This window comes from Chroicocephalus ridibundus, chromosome Z, assembly GCF_963924245.1.
Source record: "Chroicocephalus ridibundus chromosome Z, bChrRid1.1, whole genome shotgun sequence".
Taxonomy (NCBI): Eukaryota; Metazoa; Chordata; class Aves; order Charadriiformes; family Laridae; genus Chroicocephalus; species Chroicocephalus ridibundus.
In genome coordinates this window covers 27,063,967-27,085,174 of record NC_086316.1, presented here as the reverse complement: position 1 = coordinate 27,085,174, position 21,208 = coordinate 27,063,967, and the positions used below count along the sequence as shown (strand labels likewise).

At 40.5% G+C, this 21,208-nt stretch overlaps 1 protein-coding gene across 4 annotated transcripts in view; it reads right to left on the bottom strand.

Moving 5' to 3' along the window:
* Positions 1-15,307: 15,307 nt before the first annotated feature.
* The window catches only part of LOC134508239 (uncharacterized), a 47,795-nt gene continuing 41,894 nt past the window's right edge, over positions 15,308-21,208 (bottom strand). For all 4 annotated transcript variants that reach the window (XM_063319531.1, XM_063319533.1, XM_063319530.1 and 1 more), the window contains 3 exons: positions 18,208-18,394; positions 16,225-16,360; positions 15,308-15,486 (listed from right to left, as the gene is read on the bottom strand). In XM_063319531.1, the coding sequence (XP_063175601.1) occupies positions 15,387-15,486; positions 16,225-16,360; positions 18,208-18,394 (423 nt within the window). In that variant the 3' untranslated portion in view covers positions 15,308-15,386. The remainder of the gene's footprint in view (positions 15,487-16,224; positions 16,361-18,207; positions 18,395-21,208) is intronic.

The following is a 21,208-nucleotide window of genomic DNA, read 5'->3' as shown; positions in this document are numbered from 1 at the left end:
AGAATAGATATCCTTGTGGGTAGATACCTGTACAGGCATATAGGTACAGGAATAGCAGGTTCAGCAACCGTATTGCCTCTTTTTTTCAAATGCATTTAGTGTAAAATTCTACAGGGGGTAAGAAAAGCTTTGTGGTGACATGACAGATGTAGAAACTCTTTAGCATTTCACACCCTTTTCTGTTTACTTGTTTAAAAGGGATTAATCTGGTGTTTCACCCTCAAGGGGAGAGACGCACAACACAAACACACAACATGTATTTTCTGTTTTGAGAGACACCTCAAGGGAATGAGGTAGGACCAGAGGTGATCTGTAGATCTGAGGTATCACAGTGAAGTGTTTCCCGATGATCGCTACTGGCAATGAAGGCAAACAAAGAGTGCACACAGACATGATTTAAAGACAGGAATGACTGGCAATAATGATGCTCTGTAGGGCAGGTCATATGCTTCTGCCAGGCTTGTTGACAACAGCTTGCTGCAAGAAATGGTTCATTCTGCAGCATGTAGCCTCCTGTCGTCTTCATGTGCTCACACTGATGCTCCAAGGTCATCTAGAAGCTGAAATAAGAATTCAAACATTTATTCTGTGAGACACTATTAAAGTGAGCTAACCTATTTAAGTTAAATAGGTTACAGTTTTAATGGCTATTTTTCCAGAGTCGCTGTACAGAGTAAGTCTTGAAGAGAATTTCTAGGTTACCCGTTTCTTCAGGTTTTAATGGTATCCACCATTTACAGTATCTCTCAAGCGAGAAGGATCTGTCAAAACAGACTCTACTCCTCCCCCATCACAGCGTGAAAAATTTAAAGATGTCTTCCCTGTGCATGCAATAGTGATAATATGCTATTTCCTCACTTTGCGTTACTGTCAGCCTTGCTCCCTCAGTCCACATGAAGCAGCAGATTTGCTAAAGGAGCAAAGGATTCTGCAGCTTGGCCTACCCCACCACATTCTTGGATGTCTTCACTGGTGTTGTGCTTCACTCGTACCGTGTTTTCCTGTACTCCACAAATTCTCCATTTACTTTTGTTTTGCTTCTGTTCCCTGATCCTTCTGCTTCTAATGCTCCTTCCATTTTTCTGCCCACCTTTGTCTCCCCATAGTCTCTGGCTGGTACTTTCTCTTATGCAGTCCCTCTATCTGCCATGTGTTCTAACCATCACCGAAACCCTTAAAATCAATTTCCTGTAAGGAGCTGTTCTGCTTTATTTGCTTCACCAGTAGTCTTACTTCCTTGGTTTGTTGGGGTGTCTGTCCTTTTCTACCTGATCTTTGTTGTATGCTGAGGCAAGGTGTGGCACAGAAAACCCTTTAATAGACTCATAGAATGGTTCAGGTTGGAAGGGACCTTAAAGATCATGTAGTTCCAACCCCCCTGCCCTGGGCAGAGAGGCCTCCTGCTAGACCAACTGCTCAAAGCCCCATCCAGCCTGGCCTTGAACACTTTCAGGGATGGGGCAGCCACAGCTTCCCCGGGCAACCTGTTCCAGTGTCTCACCACCCTCACAGTAAAGAATTTCTGCCTAATATCTAATGTAAATCTCCCCTCTTTCAGCTTGAAACCATTACCACTCGCTCTATCACTACACTCCCTGATAAAGAGTCCCTCCCCATCTCATCTGTAGGCCCCCTTTAGGTACTGGAAAGCTGCTATAAGGTCTCCCCGGTGCCTTCTCTTCTACACGTTTGTGAATCATATGCGTGTTACTGAAGGCAGTGTCAGTGTCATGATGCCTTTTCTGCCCTTGATCCACTGAGGATACAAAGCCTTTAAAGCTCCAGTCAATATTTCATGCTTTTAATTCTGACATTTCAGACAGCTGGCCAATGCAGCAGCTGCCACAGCACTCCCTTCATTGTCACCAGTGGCTATCTGATTGAAAAGAAATTGGGGAGGAACGTACTGAACCAAGCCTGGCTCTAATGAAGTTGTTACCTAAAGTCCTTGCTTCCTTCTCATACTTTCTTGCTTGCTTTTTCAGCGCATGGGGCCAGAGCAGCTCGTTGTTCCCATACTGGGACACCAGGGGCAGAGGTGGCGGAGGTGCTCCTGGGGCCAGAAGGCTGAAAACTTGAAGCTGACATGTTGAAAGACTTCCTACTGCATCTATAAGACACCTTTGCTTCTTTGCATTCCCCCTAGCAAAACCTTTGTGCTCTTTGAAGCTGATACACTGTTTTTTGCCTTAATGGTGATAAAGAATGCTGCGAGAGTGTGCAGGGATGAAACGAGGAAAGCCAAAGCCTCTTTGAAATTAAACCTGGCAAGGGATGTCAAGGTCAACAGGAAGGGCTTCTTCAAGTATATTGGAGGAAAAGGGAAGACCAGAGAAGTTGTGGGCCCACTGTTGAATAAGACAGGAGCCATGGTGACGGAGGATGCGGAGAAGACGGAGTTACTCAATGCCTTCTTTGCTTCAGTTTTTACTGCTCGGCCCAGCCCTCAGGAGTCCCAGGCCTTGGAGAAAAAAACAGGGAAAGAGGAAGACTTCCCCTTGGTTAAGGAGGATAAAGTGAGGCATCAGTTAGGTCAATTAGACATCCACAAGTCCATGGGCCCCGATGGGATGCACCTGAGAGTGCTGAGGGAGCTGGGGGAAGTCATTGGCAGGTCACTTTCCATAATCTTTGAACGATCCTGGAGAACAGGTGAGGTGCCTGAGGACTGGAGGAAAGCCAATGTCACTCCAGTCTTCAAAAGGGCAAGAAGGAGGATCCGGGGAACTACAGGCCGGTCAGCCTCACCTCCATCCCTGGAAAGATGATGGAACAGCTCATTCTGGGCATCATCTCAAGGCATGTGGAGGAAAAGAAAGCTTATCAGAAGTACTCAACATGGATTCACCAAGGGGAAATCATGTCTGACTAATCTGATAGCCTTCTATGATGGCAGGACTGGATGGATAGACGAGGGGAGGGCAGTAGATGTTGTCTACCTTGACTTCAGCAAGGTGTTTGACGCTGTCTCCCACAGCATCCACATAGGGAAGCTTAGGAAGTGAGGGTTGGATGAATGGACAGTGGAGTGGATAGAAAACTGGTTGAAAGACACAGCTCAGAGGGTCGTGATTAGGGGCACAGAGTCTAGTTGGAGGTCAGTGACGAGTGGTGTTCCCCAGGGGTCAGTACTGGGTCCAGTCCTCTTCAATATATTCATCAATGACCTGGATGAGGGGATAGAGTGCACCCTCAGCAAGTTTGCCGATGACACAAAGCTGGGAGGGGTGGCTGACACACCAGGTGTCTGTGCCGCCATAAAGAGAGACCTGGACAGGCTGGAGAGTGGGGCAGGGAGGAACCTTATGGAATTCAATAAGGGCAAGTGTAGGGTGCTGCACCTGGGGAGGAATAACCCCATGCACCAGTAGAGGTTGGGGGCTGACCTGCTGGAGAGCAGCTCAGCTGAAAGAGACCTGGGAGTCCTGGTGGACAACAGGATGACCACGAGCCAGCAATGTGCCCTTGTGGCCAAGAAGGCCAATGGCATCCTGGGGTGCATCAAGAAGTGTGTGGCCAGCAGGTCGAGGGAGGTCATCCTCAGTCTCTGGAGACATTCAAAACCTGCCTGGACGCGTTCCTGTGCAACCTGCTCTAGGTGACCCTGTTCTGGCAAGAGGGTTGGACTAGATGATCTCCAGAGGTCCCTTCCAACCCTACCATTCTGTGATTCTGTGAAAGCATACTTTTAGATTTCACTCTCAAAGCTATGCGTGAGCTTCTATGTACACAGTTTGTGTTCAGACTGTGTATAATCCCTTTGAGACTGGCACCCTAGAACTGTTCAATTTGTCGAAACTATCATGCTTTTTGTTTTTAGCATGTACCTGAGTTTAACTGCTTTCGCTATATGAAGTTATTTGTTGCTGTCCTACAGTCTGAATACATTTATGTTACTAATGCATGAGCATTTTCATGAGCTGCTTGCTCTCTGGCATTCATTGTACATGCCCCACATTTGACTTGAAAGTTTTTCACCTCCGAGGTGAATCCTTTTGCTACGTGCTTAAGAGAAAAATGTTAAATTGCTGCTGCTTAGGTTAGAACCTCCAGAAAAAAAAATCCTGTGGAGGTGCTCATGGGTGCTTTTATTTGTATAGGAATAAATGATTTTAAGCTGTGATTTAGTGCTTAATGCTTTCTAATTTTCCCTTGCAGGAGAAAGCCTAAGCAATAGGAAGAAAAGCCTTGCGGAGGGGAAAGAACCAGCAGAAGTAGTGGGTCTCTTTCCACTGTTAAAACAAAAATCTATCCCAGACGATAATGCAGAAAAAAAGTGTGATTTTGGTGAATACCATGGGATCAGATGCTGTGTGAGAACTATTGTCAATAGTGACCCTGAGAAAAATGCCCCTGGAGGCATGGGCGTTTAGTAAGATTTTTTCACAGCTGATAAATCACACCGTGTTCTCACACTCTAAATTTGCTTAGCATGAGAGATTTTTGAAAATTTTCACATCTTAAATAAATACTTAAATTATTATAAATTCTGTTGGTCATGAATAGCAACAATAAATCAGGTTAGGAGAAATATTACTCCTTCAGTCAGCCTGTAAGTGCACTTTGAGAGCCCATTTAGTGTTTTAGGACACCTTTTATGATTTGGTGAGGTGAACAATAGCATGTATAAAAAGTTGCAGCGTCTCTAGCAGGTCGTGTCTTTAAATTTTCTTTTCCTCTGATCTTCACTAATTACACTACATCACTTGTAACCATTCAATACTCCTTCAGTGACCAACCCCAATACCATTCCTTATTTTACATTGCAATCTTACCTCCTGCAATGCCAGAGCTTTATTTTTCATTGCAATACCATTTACAAGATGCTAAGGGTGAGCAGCTGCACGCTGTGGATATCTATGTATATCTCTGCTGTGTCTTTGTTCTTCCACCGATACAGCAATTAGACTGAAGCTGCAAAGGGGCAGGAGAAGAAAAGCTCTCCCTGGTGCAATTCCCTCTATCAAGCTGCCCATCTCTGAACCGAAATTTCTGGGTTCACTGCTTTTGTAAGAATGCCAGTTTGGCAGTCTAAGCAAAACAAATGAGCAAATAAACCGAAACCAGACAAATTCACGCTTTAAACTAGGAGAGGTCTGGTGTTCTATTATTATACATTTCTATCCTCTCAGCAGCTAGTAGGGAGGTCTTCAAGCTGTTCCCTCGGGGGTTTCTTGGTAGAGAGTTTCCATTCTGTCGAAAGGCTCTTTCTGGGCGGCTATCTCTGGAGAAAATCATGTCTGAGCTACTAGACAGTAAACAAGAGCGCAGTCCCACAGGGTCTAGGGTGACCTGAATAAGGTTAAAACTAAAGATAGTGACAGCAGCACAATCCTTCTGGAGTGTCTGTGCACATGTGCGTGTATAATGTTGACTATGAATATTTTAAATCGCCTTGGTCAAATCTCAAGCAAAACACCTTAAAAGACACTGTGAAATAAAGGATGTTTTTGCCACCAGTTTACTTTTATCTGCACATATAAATAAATTTGTGTACAACTGTGTCAGAGTATGTCCTTTCCAAGATTTCATACCATTTACTCTTTTCACCTGTTCGCTCCTTGTATGTAGACGGTCCATAAAGTTGTCACGATGAACATGATGAGACAGCTTTACATATATAAGTGTGTATATATATATATACACACACACACATATATATATAAACAACTTCCTGTTGTTTTGCGTCTCTGCTTCCTCCTAGGTGCTGAGTAATGGGAGTTTTGCCCATACTACAGTAACATCTACAGCTCAAGCAAGTCTCCCTCTTGCTTTTTCCCACTGGCCTTATGCTAAGGTGCCTTGATTGCTGAACAATTTGGTTTTACTAGCAAGTTTTCTTTTTACTGTGTTAGTTGTAACACTCCGTAACAGGTTTACTACCTGTCCTGTGTCCGATTTTTCTTGTGAAGGAATCTCAAACCTGCTTTAAAGGACACTATCTTTCTGTCTGTTAACTGGAAACATGTTTTGCGTCTCTTTATAGTGGGCTATAATCCACTGCACGGGGAGGATAGGTTTTGCAGACTTGCATTTTATATCAACAGTGGCTTGGAGGTCCCTGATCCTTAAGCCTCAGCTCAGCCTTGCACCAGCAGACTTGGTGCAAAGCCCGCGTGTGCATCACTATTGAGATACTAATGTGTATACCTATCGAGATACACGCAAGTGAGCTTGTCACCTAGTAGCCCACCCACACCACTGCACTAACCCGGCTACGCTGCTCTGGGTATCTGAGCTAGCTTGTCTGGAGCAGCCTTGGGATTTAGCTTGGAGCACGCTGTGCAGCGTAGACTCATAGGCCCTTTTGCATATTTAGATGGATTTTACCACTTGAGCTGAGAAATCACTGCTTCTTCCAAGCTCTTACCTGGCCATTCTTCATGGATCACAGCCAGTTTACCTCTGTGGAGGCAATTCTGAGTAGAAATTATAGGCCGTTATACTGGTGGAAAATAATTAGCATGTTGTGGTTGCTATTATGATGCACATGATAGTATGGAATTAAAACCCTTCATTGTCAAGACTTTGGCAGATAAAACCAGAAAAATATAGTATGTCATCACTATGTGAACCTGAAAATGGTGTTGTTCTGTATAAAAGTCCTTCTACAATGCAATACCTGCTTCATTCTACCAAGCGAAAAATAAAAAAATGAAAAAAGAGAAAGGTTTAAAGAAATGGAAACATGACTTTTTAAGTTCTGTTTTTTAAAACTTTACCTCTGACTTGAAATCTCTGAAGCTGGAGCTGTGCTCCTGTCAGATCCTGTGTCTGGTTCTATCTAAAATCAATATACAGCAGATTTTCCTACCCCTGCTATAAACACACTGTGAGAATCCTCCTTTCTCATTGCATGGTTGCCTGTCCACAGTCACTGTGTGTACTGCTGCTCTTTATTTAGTTAGTGGTGACTACCTGATTTAGTTATTTTTTTCTCTTCCACATTCCAGTTTTCACGCTGTCTCCTTGGCAGTGGATTATAATGTAGTTTTAGCCGGGGTTGCTTCTTGGGTTCTTGCAGTCTGAGCTTGTTGGTTTTTGGTGGCTTTTACTGCTTCATTCCTTTCCCTCATCAGATTTCTTCGCTGTATCCCTAGAGCAAGGTCTGCCTTGTTGGCAAAATCCAGGCTGTTTTCCAAACTCATTTGTGAACCACAACGTGTGGTGCCTCTGTCCTACACAGAAATACAAAGTACAAGCCAGTGTGCTGGCTCTTTCACGTGTTGCCGTACAGAGGAGCACTGGACCTCGCTTCCAGCAGGGATACAGCCTTGCACTGGCTGCGCTGCTCCTTCCAGCAGTGAGTTGTTGCTGGCTCTGGTGCCCGCTCCCCTGTGTGCTATAGATACGCACCTTGAGAGATACCCTTCCAGATCCATGCTTTTCACTTCGTGAACATGCTACCTCATCTCCAATTAGTGGTTCCATTTGAGTTTCAAAACCACCTTCGCAGCAGAGATGGCAGTTTCCTCTTTGGAGAATCAACTTGAGGACATTCATTTAATTAAGCTTTACTGTTGTATGAGCATTTTTTCAGTGCCCAGTTCACTGGGCCACCAGCAAGTGGTCTTTTTGCTCTGTGTGATTTGACCAACACATGCATGATGCCAACTTTCCTTATGGGAAAATCATTAGCTGTGTTTGCTGATCGCAGGCAAATAACATTTTCAATGTAAAATGCAATTGTAGAGAAGCATGGAAGAGCTGGCCTCTGGCTTGGTGTGGGTCCTAGACCAAAATGCCCAGAGCCTCGGTGATTATAATTTCTTCCCACTGAAAAGAATTATTTGTTTCACATTAGCGGAGAGTCTGGAAGAGGCCAAGCACACTGTTTTCCCTGTGTGGCCTATTGACTCATCTGGCTTTCTAGTCTGGTGAGGAGCCTGAGGAAGAGGATGCCAGAGATGTGCATCCATTGGTCTTGCTGCAAAAGGACTCCAGATGTGCAGAAACAGGAATCGTGCTTCACTGCCAGCGGGGTGCAAGCTGGGGAAAGTAGTTGCCTGTGGAGCCTTTAGTAGCTGCCCTGGGAAACTGTCCTTCCCAACAGCTAATTTTCTTATTTCTCCCTGTGTGGAGAGAAACATCTTAACTGTAAGAACAGTCCCATGGCAGCTGAGAAGTAGTAAAATAACTGACTGATATGGGGTCTGAGTATAATTACCTGTCATCAAATTATTTTAGAATACACTTTGCTGTGGCAAATGGAGAGCAGTGAACAGTTGTTCTGTGTCAGGAAAACTTATTTTCTATTTGTGAAAATGAAGATCAAAGTAGTGAACTGAGTTTGTTGAGTCTGCACAGAACACCTGCTAAAGCCCTGAGGGCAGCTACAAGTTCCACAGCTATTCTGTACCTGGGGAATTATAGAGGTTTGTCAGGTTTTATTATTTGAGGTTAGCTTATAAAGAAAAAACTTCTATCTAAAGACTTCATAGCATTTCTAAAAAAGTTGCATATCTTCCTATTTCAAAACTTGGAGCAATGACACTATTTAGAGAAAATTCCCAGCCTAAATCCAACAGAAGATTAAAAAAACAATCAGTAATTGATTGTAAATTCCTTAGTATTTACTCAAAATTCACAAATTTACTTCTCAGTAATCACATTTCAAATTTTGGTTTTCATTCCTAGATGGGATAAGGGCAAATATGTTCAAAATTTCTCGTAGGGTATCCTTATTCCAGATGTTTGTTCCAGATGATTTTCATTTAGAAATGTAGAAATTAATTTATACTTAAAATATTTTATTATATTTCAAGTGTAAAAATGCTTGCCATTTATATTTATTGAAATATATCTTCTTCTGAATCAGGTTTTCAAACATTTTTCCTAAATCACGGTGGCTGCAGTTTGTTGCAATGAACGTAAATCATTTCAGCTTGTGCTAGATAACAGCTGTTATCAGCAATGTAGATAGTAAGAATACTAGAAAATACTAAGTTGTGAGTTATAAAAACAAGTATGATATTACTCATTGCTACAACTGACATGCTGTAATGTAATGTAAAGTAACCTAACATAATAAATAATATAATATAATATAATATAATATAATATAATATAATATAATATAATATAATATAATATAATATAATATAATATAATATAATATAATATATACAATATACAGATTAAAACCTCAGCAAATATAATTTTCAAACCCTCTAACTGTCCTAGGATATTAAGAAATCACTTTGGGTCTTTTTTCCTGTGTACGTTCATTAACAGGAGACCTTCTCCTAAATGATGAACGTTTTATGTAAAAGCAACATTTTTTTCGCAGAAAAATGAAAGTATTTCCCATTTCTGTCCGCAAGAGATTTTATTTTTTTTTGTTTTGTTATGAAGTATCTGTCTTGGCTGTCAGAAATTGGCCTTGAGAAGATCATCCTGAATAAGAGATGTCAAGTTCTACATACTGCTGGAATCCTTCCCCTCCGCTCAGACCAAATTAGCGTGTCATCTTGTGAACAGGCGCAACGCCAACGGCAGGAATGGGCACAAGTGTTCATGTGTCACTCTGCAAAGGCTGGGTATCAGGCAGTCTAGAGAGTCTGTCCTAGAGGGCTGCAATGTTTCGTCTTTGGCTGATGAGTTTCTCGTCATTGCTGTATTTGAAAGGTAGATTAACTCTGGAAAACTCGAAAATATTTTTCACTCTCCTGTAAATGAGATTCCACGGCCAGGAAGAAAGAAGGTGAAAAACTAACCCCAACATCTTCGTCCTTCAGAAGCATGCTACAAGAAGGAATTAAGCAGTTTGCAAAAATGCTTCTGTGGCCTTGGAGTGTTTTCCTGCTAAATAACTCAGCCCTTTGTGGAAAATGCCTTGGTGACCTTCTGTGGCTTTCCCTCTGCAGAACGTTGTACATATTTTCTGCTGAACAGGGCAGAAAATGAGCTCCATTTGGAGTGCAGCAAACCATCTGAATAAATCATGCTTCAAGTACATGACCCAATTTCTTCTCAGTGGAATATCATACCCTGCTAATGGAAGTGTTCTGGTTTCAATACAGTCATCTGTTTCCTGGCAGTGAAAGGAAAACCTTGAATGCGGGTGTATCTAGCAATAAATATAGAGTCTTCGACGCAAACAAATGAGCCGCGGTGAGATACTGGCAATACAGTGATTGCGTGGCTGTGCTGATCCCTTGCAGACAGGAGACGGCAATGAAGCAGCTTACCCCAGTTTCGCCTTTCATGTTTTCTTTTGAAACGATGGTGACAAGAGCTAAAATGGGACTAAAACATAGGTTCAAAAGGGCAACTTTATTTAAAGTTTTAAATTGAAACTCCCTCAGTCTTTGGAGAAATCTGGATCTGTAGATGTCATGGCTGACTACTACTTCTTTGGTGGCTAACTCAAAATTCTGTTCTGTTTCATAGCAAAATATGTATTTCTGGTTTGTTGTTTTTTTTCCCCCCCAAGTTGTATTATCCAAGATGTGTCTAATTTCTGGGCACTGTCTTTTCATGATTCTTCAGAAACATTTCCAACCAACTTCCTTGAGTTCCCATTTGAAATGTTGGAAGTATACTACTGGAAAAAGTAATATTCTACTTCGTGTTCTTTCAAATCAATAGTGCATTTCTTTCTTAGTCCCATGGGAAGGCCAAGAAAGACTCCCATTTCTCAGGATGGGGGTAGGGTTTTCCCTGTGATCATATTTTGCTTACTGTCCTCCCAACATTTTTTCACGTGAAGATAAAGGTAAAGTTGACAGCAGTCATTTTAACTATGGCAACTGATTCTGCATTAGAGAAAATGTAGAATTATTGCACAGTTCTTCTGGCTCATAAAATGTGGCCTTTTAACATATATCTATTCCTCAAGCACTTGGCGGTAAAAACAGCTAAGCTGCTGCAGTTTTTGTCGTTTATTGCTGCAACTAGAGGTAAGATGCATCAACAACAAATTACAACATTGCAGTGCAAGACCAGTGTGTCCTTGGACGTTTTTGTTTAACAAACCTAACATTTATGCTCTTTAAGTTCATGAGTTCACATGTTTTCTGTTGGTGCTCTGGGTATCACCAGAATTGTTTCAGTTAATTTTTATCTAACATCTTTCTAAAGAGCTAAGCACTTCTGATTATACTTTTAGTATTATAGAGATGATTTGTAAGGTATGTTACAGGTTAATTGTCATATGTCTGAGAAATCTGAGTACTCTCACACTGAAAAATTACTAAAGCATGAGATTTTCTTAAAATATCTTTTATAAACTACATGTTAAATGATGTTGAGAAAACTGTTTCATTCATTTGCATCCAGACTCAATTCTAACCCATTTTAAACCTACAGCTTCTCTAGTTTCTGTTTTAACCCCTTATTTAGTGTGCTCTAATCTAGCTTGAAAGGCATGCTCTTGCTTTATGTCTCAAAGTCACCGATGTAATCAAGAGAATGCAAACTGCTGTTGCAGATATGATTCTGTAAATTGCTAAGCACCATACGCGTGATCCTAATCTCTAATCATATGTTTAACTTTAAACAGAGGGAAGAATGAGACCACCTATTTGGCTAGTGCAACTGGGTTTGGAGTATTCTGCAGACTTCCCATCTCAGCCTTTGGAATGCATGCATTATGTTAAGAAAACTGGAGGAAAAGTAGTTCTTCAGTAAGATGCTGACATTCCAGGGTGCTTTTCACTGTGGTGCGAAAGGAGGAGCATCAAGGAGGAGCATCCAGGAGGAGCACAGATGTGGCAATTCTGCTTGTGGCTTTACCCTACCTTGCCAAGAAAGGCATTTTGTTTATTTGGCCTTAAAACATCGCTGTCTAAAAATCACAATTTAGTACACATAAAGTGCATGGTACTGGAATAGTGCATGTTGTAAGGTTACTCATCTAACAGAACTCCTACCTGTTAAAAGAACTAGAAATGGCTTCCACATTTAACCACATCTGCCATCTAGTAACTTTAGCACATTTTGTAGGTGCCAAGTTTGCCCTGGGATAAGTGAAAGGATTTGTTTTTGCTATTGAACAACTGCAATTTCACCATCAAATCACCTTATCCAGTGCTTTACTCTTTCCCTGCCCAAGAGATCCAGATTTTATTACTTTCTTCCACAAAAGCCTTACCCAAAACATCTTCATTGTTTCTCTCTGCACTTGATGCATGCTAATAATATTTTCTCTGGTATAAGAGGTATTTGGATTAGCTGTGTAGGATAGTTGGGGGGTAAAATGAACAATCTGTTACTCGCTCTCCTACCTTCAGGAGTCTCTATTGCATGATTAAAGAAATGGCCATTCATTAGAGACAAGGGATGAATTAGTTTTTCATTATAACAAATACCATCTGGCTGTGTTATGGAAAGGATGTGGTGTAACATTGAATTTTTTTTAAAGGCATGGATGACTTTACGACCGTGACTAACATTTGTCCTCCAGTCATATGTATGCCAAGCTAAGTGAACTATATCTCATACTAGAAGCATTGTCCAAGAAGTGGTGTGAATACCCATTAAGCATAACAGTAAAATCAGCTATGTTAACTAGGATTGAAATCTTGCTGATTGCTCTGCTGACAATTTTCATGCTATTGATACATACAGATGACAAACCTCAGTATATTTTTCAAAGTGCTTTTGGTCCTAGTAATAGCAGGAAGAGATGAAGCGTGTTACAAAAATGACTGGATGGCAGCCTGCCTCCCTGGGGACCACAGCTACTGCGCGTGAAAATGAGAACAGCCCATAGGCTACTCTGATCTCTTCTCAGATGTGCCAAAAGGAACCAGCCTTGGCTCAGAGAAACATAGCAAGCTTGCCTTTGGCTTCTTCTCAATTTTCCTTGTTTGAAACCTAGATAATTCCAAAGCCTGTTTTGTTCTATTTTTGTTCTATTTTTGTTCTATTTTTGTTTTGTTCTATTTTTTTAAAGAATTTACAATTTGTGTAATTTTTCAAAGTTTATAGTAATGAGAAATGGTAAGTTTACTAGACCTTAGTATTATATTTGATTTTGGAAGTGTAAAATCATAGAAGAGAAAGATGAATCAAGTCCATCAGACAGAAAGATTTCAATAAACTCTGCTGACATACTACCCAGTTAAGCAAAGAGCCCCAAGAAGTCTGCTGTGTAAATACATAGTTTTACAACAGAAACAAGATTTGATTCTATTTCATACAGGTGTACACTTCAGGCATTTTTGATGTGCATGAAATCGGAAGTAGTATGTACATTTTTAAGTTTTCATATTTGTTGCTTACAACACTGAATAAAGCACAAATTGCTGCTGTAACACTAATATACTTTGGAAATGATTGCAAATATGGGGGAAAATCGCTGTTTTAAAAGGTACTTCATAATGATGAAAATGTAGAGATACAATAAGAGAAAAGACACTATCCTGTAACCTTTACTCATGTTGAACCACTTATTTATTTTTTGTACCTTGTTATTAAGGTTACTGAATCTTTCATTGCTGTCAATTCTTTGTGCTCCATATATTATCATATATGTCTTCAAAGTTTTACAAAAACAAGATATTTGGTGATCATGTGATTCTGGCTGGGGATGGCTGTAAGTGCCACCTGTTAAAGGGAAAAACATACTGAGTAAGCTAGTAATAAATGAAGGAACAACTGGGTCCCGTGGGGGCACCAATCCTCTCATGGACTCCACTCTCCTCAAAAATAGGTTTTTTGTTTCTTTGCTTTTTATTATTTTTAAAATGGGAACTACACTTTTTTGTGTTTCATTTTGTTTGCATTTGTTTTACCTATTGCCTGTTTTTCTGCTTCCTTTCTTTAGGAAATGTTACTAGTCTCAAGTCAACAGCATTTGTACTTCACCCATATGTGTTATTTTCTCCAATGCGGAAAAGAGTAAGAAAAAGAAGTAATTTATACCTACATGATTACTTGTTCTCAGAGTTGTGAATTTCATTTCTGAATATGAAAGTTTCAAAATTCTAGCAGTAAATGTAGAATATGACTGTGATGACTGCTTGTTTTCAAATATGGCTATACATTTTACCTCAAAGCACAGATTTCTACAAAGCAAGGGCATTAACATATTTGGGCTTGGATGCCTGTTTTCAGGAAATTGCTTACACTGTTTAACTAACCATTCTTATTTTTTAATTAAATCACTCAAATCATTGTAGCAAACCATTTGAAATGTTTAAGAGCTTTCTTTGAAGTACTATTACTTCAAGTATCTAAAGCTAATGAATCAGTCTCCTAAAAAAATACATTTGTGGTGGCTGGGGAGCGCCAGTTGCTTTTTAGCTTTTTGTGGCATTGCAATTGATATTTTCCAGGGTGATAATAAGAGCAAGCAAGTAGCTGAGGTTCTGGTGGGTTTAAATTATTTCAAGGTCTAAGGACCACGATAAGAAGGCCAAGTATCACAGGTTTTGTGATAAAATCTCACAAATGGGCATTTTTTTAGTTCTGTATTGGGTGCGTATTATTTTCTTTTCTGTGCTTGCTGCAGCATCAATTGGTAAATTTCTTGGGATGAGATATTTAGTTAGCACATGGCTTCAATTAAATAAATGTGACTAACCTTTGTTATTTTACTTTAATTAGTATTTTGGGAAGCTTGGAAACTGAATACCCAGATTTATTCATGGGAGGAATTATTTTAATGTTAGAGAATAATGTCAAACACTATGTATATGACCAGCTATAATAACCACAGATGTCTAACTCTGATATCCCTGATGGAGGTTTATGGTGCTGTCTCTTACTGATAACTTTGGATGAAAGTGTGTCTTTGATTCTTGAATGGATTTCTCTCCACAAATGTGCTGTGCTGTGATGGCAAATGGACAAAAAATCAAAACCACTGTAAAATTAAAATGTATGTTGAGATAGAATATACAGGTATAAAAGTATGCATTCAAATCATACAAGTTTATTCCACTCCCCAAAGTGTGCTGTAGTAGTGCGTAGCTGCTAGCCTTTCAGTCAGCCCAGCCTGCCCCAACCTTAAGCCCGCACTACCTAGAAATTTAAAGGCAAACCTGTGTATGAAACTTCTGGATGGAAAAGCAGAAGTCTTTGCAAAGGGTGCATTTGCAAAAAAGGGGGTGCAGATACAAAACATAAGGGAGGACACAGTATATGTTGAAATACAGTGCTTTCTCTGTTGTCTGCATCAGATAAATGCTGATGCCAGTCCACTCCTGTAAAGCAGACTTTGTGCATGGTTTGAGTTGAAGTAGAAACACAAAACAAAGACAGACACAAAGAAGGCAACATTGCTTTATATTTATTTACTAATGCTTACAAAAGTTTTGAATGTATAGCAATACTAAAGATTAGCTGCTACTAGAGCATCTTTTGAGATGAACCATAAGACATAGCATGGGATTTTTAACGGAAAACAGAATTGAGCAAAAAAAAAATGAGCTTTCTTCTCACATCCTTGTCTCCTCCAGTGGTCTATTCATGAAATCTTGGATTGCCTGGTGTAGAGGTAACCATTTGTTAATTGAAGCTTTCAAAGCTGTAATCCACCTAGAGAAATCAAAGACCAACAACTGTTCTTGATCAAGTGTTATACATGCAGTTTTACATTCTTTGAAACACAGCTTTTATAAGCGGTGTTTGTACAGCTGTGCGCTGTTTGTACTATGTGTGCTAATAGTGAGTGGACTGGAGAGATGCAGGAGATGGAGGAGTTGACTGCAACAATAACACATCTTAACACCAGCTTCCAGCATAGCTAAAAGCTTGTCCTTTGCTTGTTAGATTAAAACCCAAATGATGTAATTAGTAGTCTTTAGACAAGTAGAACTCCCACTGACAGCCATGGAATTTGGCTGGATTATGATGAAGGAATTCACCTTCAGAATGTGATTCCATAGGTCAATTTTATTTTTTAATTCTAATGGTCATTGTTGTAAATAAATCATTCTTGGGAACGAGGAGGATATACTTTCCATTATTTCTAAGGAGAGGTACCATAGCTTTTCATTTAGTGTAATCACCCACACATCATTGTGAAAGGCACCTCACCCAGGTTTCTTTCTGAACCTCTGCAAGCCAGCCTGGCTGTAGTTCCAGCATTGACAATAGCAGGACTGATGGGCCAGCATGTTGTACTGCAGTTTGACTAAAGCTACAATTAAAGGTTAATCTGGGGGAACAAGTAAAAATAGAATGAAAAGTTATCACTAGATCTTCCCAAGCGACAGTGTTCCCGGTATCTTAAAGTCTGGCAAATAAAACTGGAAAAAAAGAAGTTTGGTTTACCTTTTGTTTTCATCTACATTCTCTGCACATAAGTAGAAAGTTTTAAATTCTTCAGATGGAGGTTTGAGTTCAATTACAGATCTCTTGGAGCCCAGAGATTGTTCACTCACACTATATCCCTGTAGGTAAAGGCCACCTGAACAGAATGAAATAGCATGCATTATGTGTATTGCAGATACTGTTTATGAAATTACTGCCACTTACAAGCATACCAACAACTCTTTAAAGCTGTTTTTCCAGATGCATCATGTTGCATGTTTCAACAGACTTGCACAGACTTTACATGTGAAATATTTAAAAATGTGAAAGTTCAGGGGTTTTCTTCCAAAAATTGATTTGAAAATACTGTAAAACATGCTTCCTGTCCAGCAAATGATCAGCAGTGTAGTTTTATTTAGCTTTCTATTAAGTAAGAAGTTGTAAAATATTTTTTCTAGTTTTTGATGTTCTTTTCTTTCTTTGAAACCTAAAGCAATATGAATTTCAACATTAAAAAAAATCCTAGAGTCAACATTGGTTTCCCTTGCTGACACCCATTAGTAACTGTAACATCATTGCAGACCACACTAGCCAGCCGTGATGGAAAGGCATTAGGCACAATTTGGTCTTCAGGACATTTTCATTTTAGCTGTTTGTTGTTTTTTTCCTCCAGACCTCACTTCACCCAACAATCACTTTATACATACATGGTTAATAGCCAAAAAGACTCGCAGAGCTGATAAACTGCATCTAAATGTTCCTGTTATTCTCTTCAGGGTCTGTATTTTTTTTTGGCTCTCACTTTTAGTGACAAGAGCACCAAATTAATGCTAGAGCATTGAGAATGGTATGGGGGAGTGAGAATCTGTACTGAAATTGGAAAAAACAATAGTTGCAATAACAAGAGAGAAAACACTACTGTATACAAGAATTTGTATGTAGTAGGGTATTTAAACACCCAAGTGACATATTTAGCAGTAGAAGCATAGGCTTGGGTGTCATAAACACGTAATACTTAATTTTTGCCGTTCACCTAGTTTATTGCTTATCTCTGGGTAAGCCTTATCTTCAGTTTCATGTAGAGAGGAAATCACTGGGCATTTCATATGTATGACCTTTGGCAGGTGAAAAGTGCTATGTAAATGGTATGGACTATAAAGTGGAACACCTCTTCCCTTTTTATTTGAAAGCTGGCTAATAAGCAGAAGTACAATAGCATTTCTTTCTGATTTTTGTGACTGCCAGCTTCCTTATCACAGGCAGAATGCGTTTGCAGGTCCTGATCCATCCCCTCTCCCTGGAGCATCTCTTTTTATTTTAGATACTGACTTTCAGAGAGCTGTGCTTGCAGGGTCTCCTCAGTGTGTGACACTCTGCTCCTCTACTTGCAATTGACATCGGCAGCTTCACGTTACTGCTTTCAGAGAGTGGCCAGACACCCTCTTCTGGTATGGGGAGATCTGCTAGGTGGCAGCTTTAGCTGCAAATGACCATGGCCACAGCCTGGAGCGCCAACCTCTGCTGGAGTAGGGAAGTTCTCCTGTTGATGTGTGGACTAGCTTTGACAAGGCCATGTGAAAACCTGGTGGTGGCAGAGAAACCAGTCTAAGTTTATGCCTGTCCCTCTGAGGATGTCACCTAACACAGAGGTGTTGATAGCTTTCAGCAGACTGCCGTCAGTAGGACTGGCTCAAGTCACTGTAAAGTGCTTTGGAAGGGTAGATCTTGTTGCTGATACTTGCTCCTGAGGTAATGTGCACAGATCCTGACTAGCTCCAATCCAGAAAGAAAAATTCAGACCATAGGAGGAAAAGAAAAGAACATGTTGGGGAATGAGGTAGCTGTGTTATGAAAAGAGACTGAGCCTGGTCTTCCTTCACTCACCACCAGAGAACAGAGTGAGTATGCTGGTAAGAAACTCTATAATGGTAAAAGTTATACTCGGAAACTGCAGTGAAACTTTTCTGCTTTAATGATCAATTGAAATCCAACCACCATCCCTACCTTGGGCAGGTGTAGACCGGAGAGTAGCATAAAAGTACAAACAGCCATCCTTCAGAATGCAGTAGTGCTGAATCCAGACATCTTTGCTTCTGTCCAGCTGGTGGAGAAGCCCCAGGCACTCAGGGTTTTTGATAGCCAAGGGTGGAAGTGTAGTGTTATGCAGTGTGACATCTACCCACACATGGTTCTGTAAAGTAAGCATGTAATGAAAAGTTCTGGTAAGAAATTAAGGAGGACCTACTAGTATAAAGACACATGCTCTAGTCCCCTGCTAGGAAATGAACTTTTGTTGTGAAAATGATTTGAAAAGTCAGTGTGGAAAACACAATTAGAAAAACCTGTAGTTGATGGCAAATAATGACCAACTTCTTTTTCTTCTTACAATAGTAACTTGTATTTTCTGCATCTATTTTGTTCTTCAGTACAAGTTTTGCTGGTAGAAACAAGATCATTCCAAGGCTGTATGAAGAAGCTTTTTAAAAACAATTGTCTTGGTGATTGCCTGACTTCATCAGTCTTCACTATGTGCAGTCTGGCAAGACAAGGTTCACCATCTACCCTCTGGGTTCAGAGAAAATGTGGTGGTGTCTGAGGCCAGAATACAGCACTCAGTCTTGGATGAAAGCGCTACCACACAGAAAATGATTGCAGATGCCTTCCCACCCCTTTCTGTAAGGCAGATTCTTTTTCATTACTAAAATTATCCTATTGTCATTTACGCGCGAAGAGAAAGTTCAACCCATGGACACTGCCATTGTATAGGCTATTTGTATGATAAGAGAATCCAAAAGGAAAATCAGGAAAAACTAAACTGTTGTTTAATAAGACCGAGTTTTTTAATGTGAGATTAAAGCATTTCTTCATCTCCTTTAAATCTGAGAGGTGTTAGGAAGTCAATCTCTCCTAGTGTGCTTTGCTTGTCTACAATACATATTTAGAATTCTACATCAACCAGCGCCATTGTCATTTGAAATCCATGGGGGGAATATTGTGCAATATCAATAGCATCCTGTTTGTTTCCTCAGGGGTTTTCTTTTGCATTTATTTATGATAGTTCCTTAGTATCCTTGACAAGGCAATGACAGAAAAAACACCTGGCACAATGTAGCTAGCTGTATTCTTTTTTATGGATGCTAAACATGCTGAGACTTATTGCAACAAAGTGCAGAAGAGGACTTCAGTAATATTAGGTGTATTCATAAAATAGCTATCCTTGTAGATTCATTAAGATGACTTAGTGTTAGTATATTGCTCTGTTATATCATTGGGTTGAGAGCCCTACTGTAACGCACTAGCTATTGCAAACAGTCAGAAACAAACAGTATAGCAAACAAAAAAGAAGGAAAATATAAGCTTTTTCTATCCAACTGAATGGAAAGTCCAGTTAGAAGGAAGGAACAGATATAGTGTTCATCAAGATCAGAGGCTAGGCAATGGAAGCGATATATTAAATCAAACATTTATTTCAGAGAAGGATATTGTTTGCTTAAAACTGAAAGAGACAAAGTAGCCAAAACCAAGATGCAGTAGCACAGAAAGGACCAACATATTGTATTATTAGTGGATGAGAGATCTTTCTGTATATATAATGTTGGAACTTTTTATCCAACAAGTTATTGTTGCATGTTACAGTAAAGAATGACTCGTTTGATGTGTTTTCTTTTGTGCATGTATGCCTTTATCCTCCCTTTTGGCTCAGGCTATGTTTTGTTTCTTTTGGCTAGGGTACACACTTTAAATTGTTTTATTTATTTTTGCTGTCTTCAGGTATGTGGATTCCTTTGTATTCTTTTAAGAAACACAGCCAGGTACAATATACTTCGAAACAAATCTGATTTTGCACTTACAGTCTCATCTGAAAGATGAAGCCAAAAGAAATATATGTTTGACCAGTTTTATTTCAGTGGAAAAAGAATTAAAGTAACAATAAACACCTCTTTTCACTGTGTGGAAACCCACCACTAAACCACACTGCTGAAGGCGTCACTCATGTGCCCTAAGTCGAGAAAAGGAGGAAAGTAAACTTATTTTTCCTTTTTCTTTTTTTTTTTTTTTATTTTTCCCCCACTGCACTAATGCAGGTTGTAATTTGTACCTTGCAAATTTCTTATTTTTTTTATTGATGATTTTATTTCATCAGCAAAAATGTAGACTTTAATACTTACTCTGCATTTGAGCATAGAATCATAGAATCACAGAATATAGGGTTGGAAGGGACCTCTGGAGATCATCTAGTCCAACCCCCCTGCCAGAGCAGGGTCACCTACAGCAGGTTGCACAGGAACACGTCCAGGTGGGTTTTGAATGTCTCCAGAGACGGAGACTCCACCACCTCTCTGGGCAGCCTCTTCCAGTGCTCCGCCACTCTCAAAGTAGAGAAGTTCCTTCTCACGTTTAGGTGGAACTTCCTATGTTCAAGTTTGTGCCCGTTACCTCTTGTCCTGTCCCCGGGCACCACTGAAAAGAGCCTGGCCCCATCCTCCTGGCACCCACCCTTTAAGTATTTATAAGCGTTGATAAGGTCCCCCCTCGGTCGTCTTTTTTCCAGACTGAAGAGACCCAAATCCCTCAGTCTTTCTTCATAAGAGAGGAGTTCCAGTCCCCCAGAGAGTGTAGCTCTCTGCTGCACCCTCTCCAGCAGTTCCCTGTCCTTCTTGAACCAGGGAGCCTGGAACTGGACACAGTACTCCAGGTGTGGCCTCACCAAGGCAGAGTAGAGGTGGAGGATGACCTCCCTCGACCTGCTGGCCACACTCTTCTTGATGCACCCCAGGATGCCATTGGCCTTCTTGGCCACAAGGGCACATTGCTGGCTCATGGTCATCCTGTTGTCCGCCAGGACCCCCAGGTCTCTTTCCACTGAGCTGCTCTCCAGCAGGTCAGCCCCCAACCTCTACTGGTGCATGGGGTTATTCCTCCCCAGGTGCAGCACCCTACACTTGCCCTTATTGAATTCCATAAGGTTCCTCCCTGCCCCACTCTCCGGCCTGTCCAGGTCTCT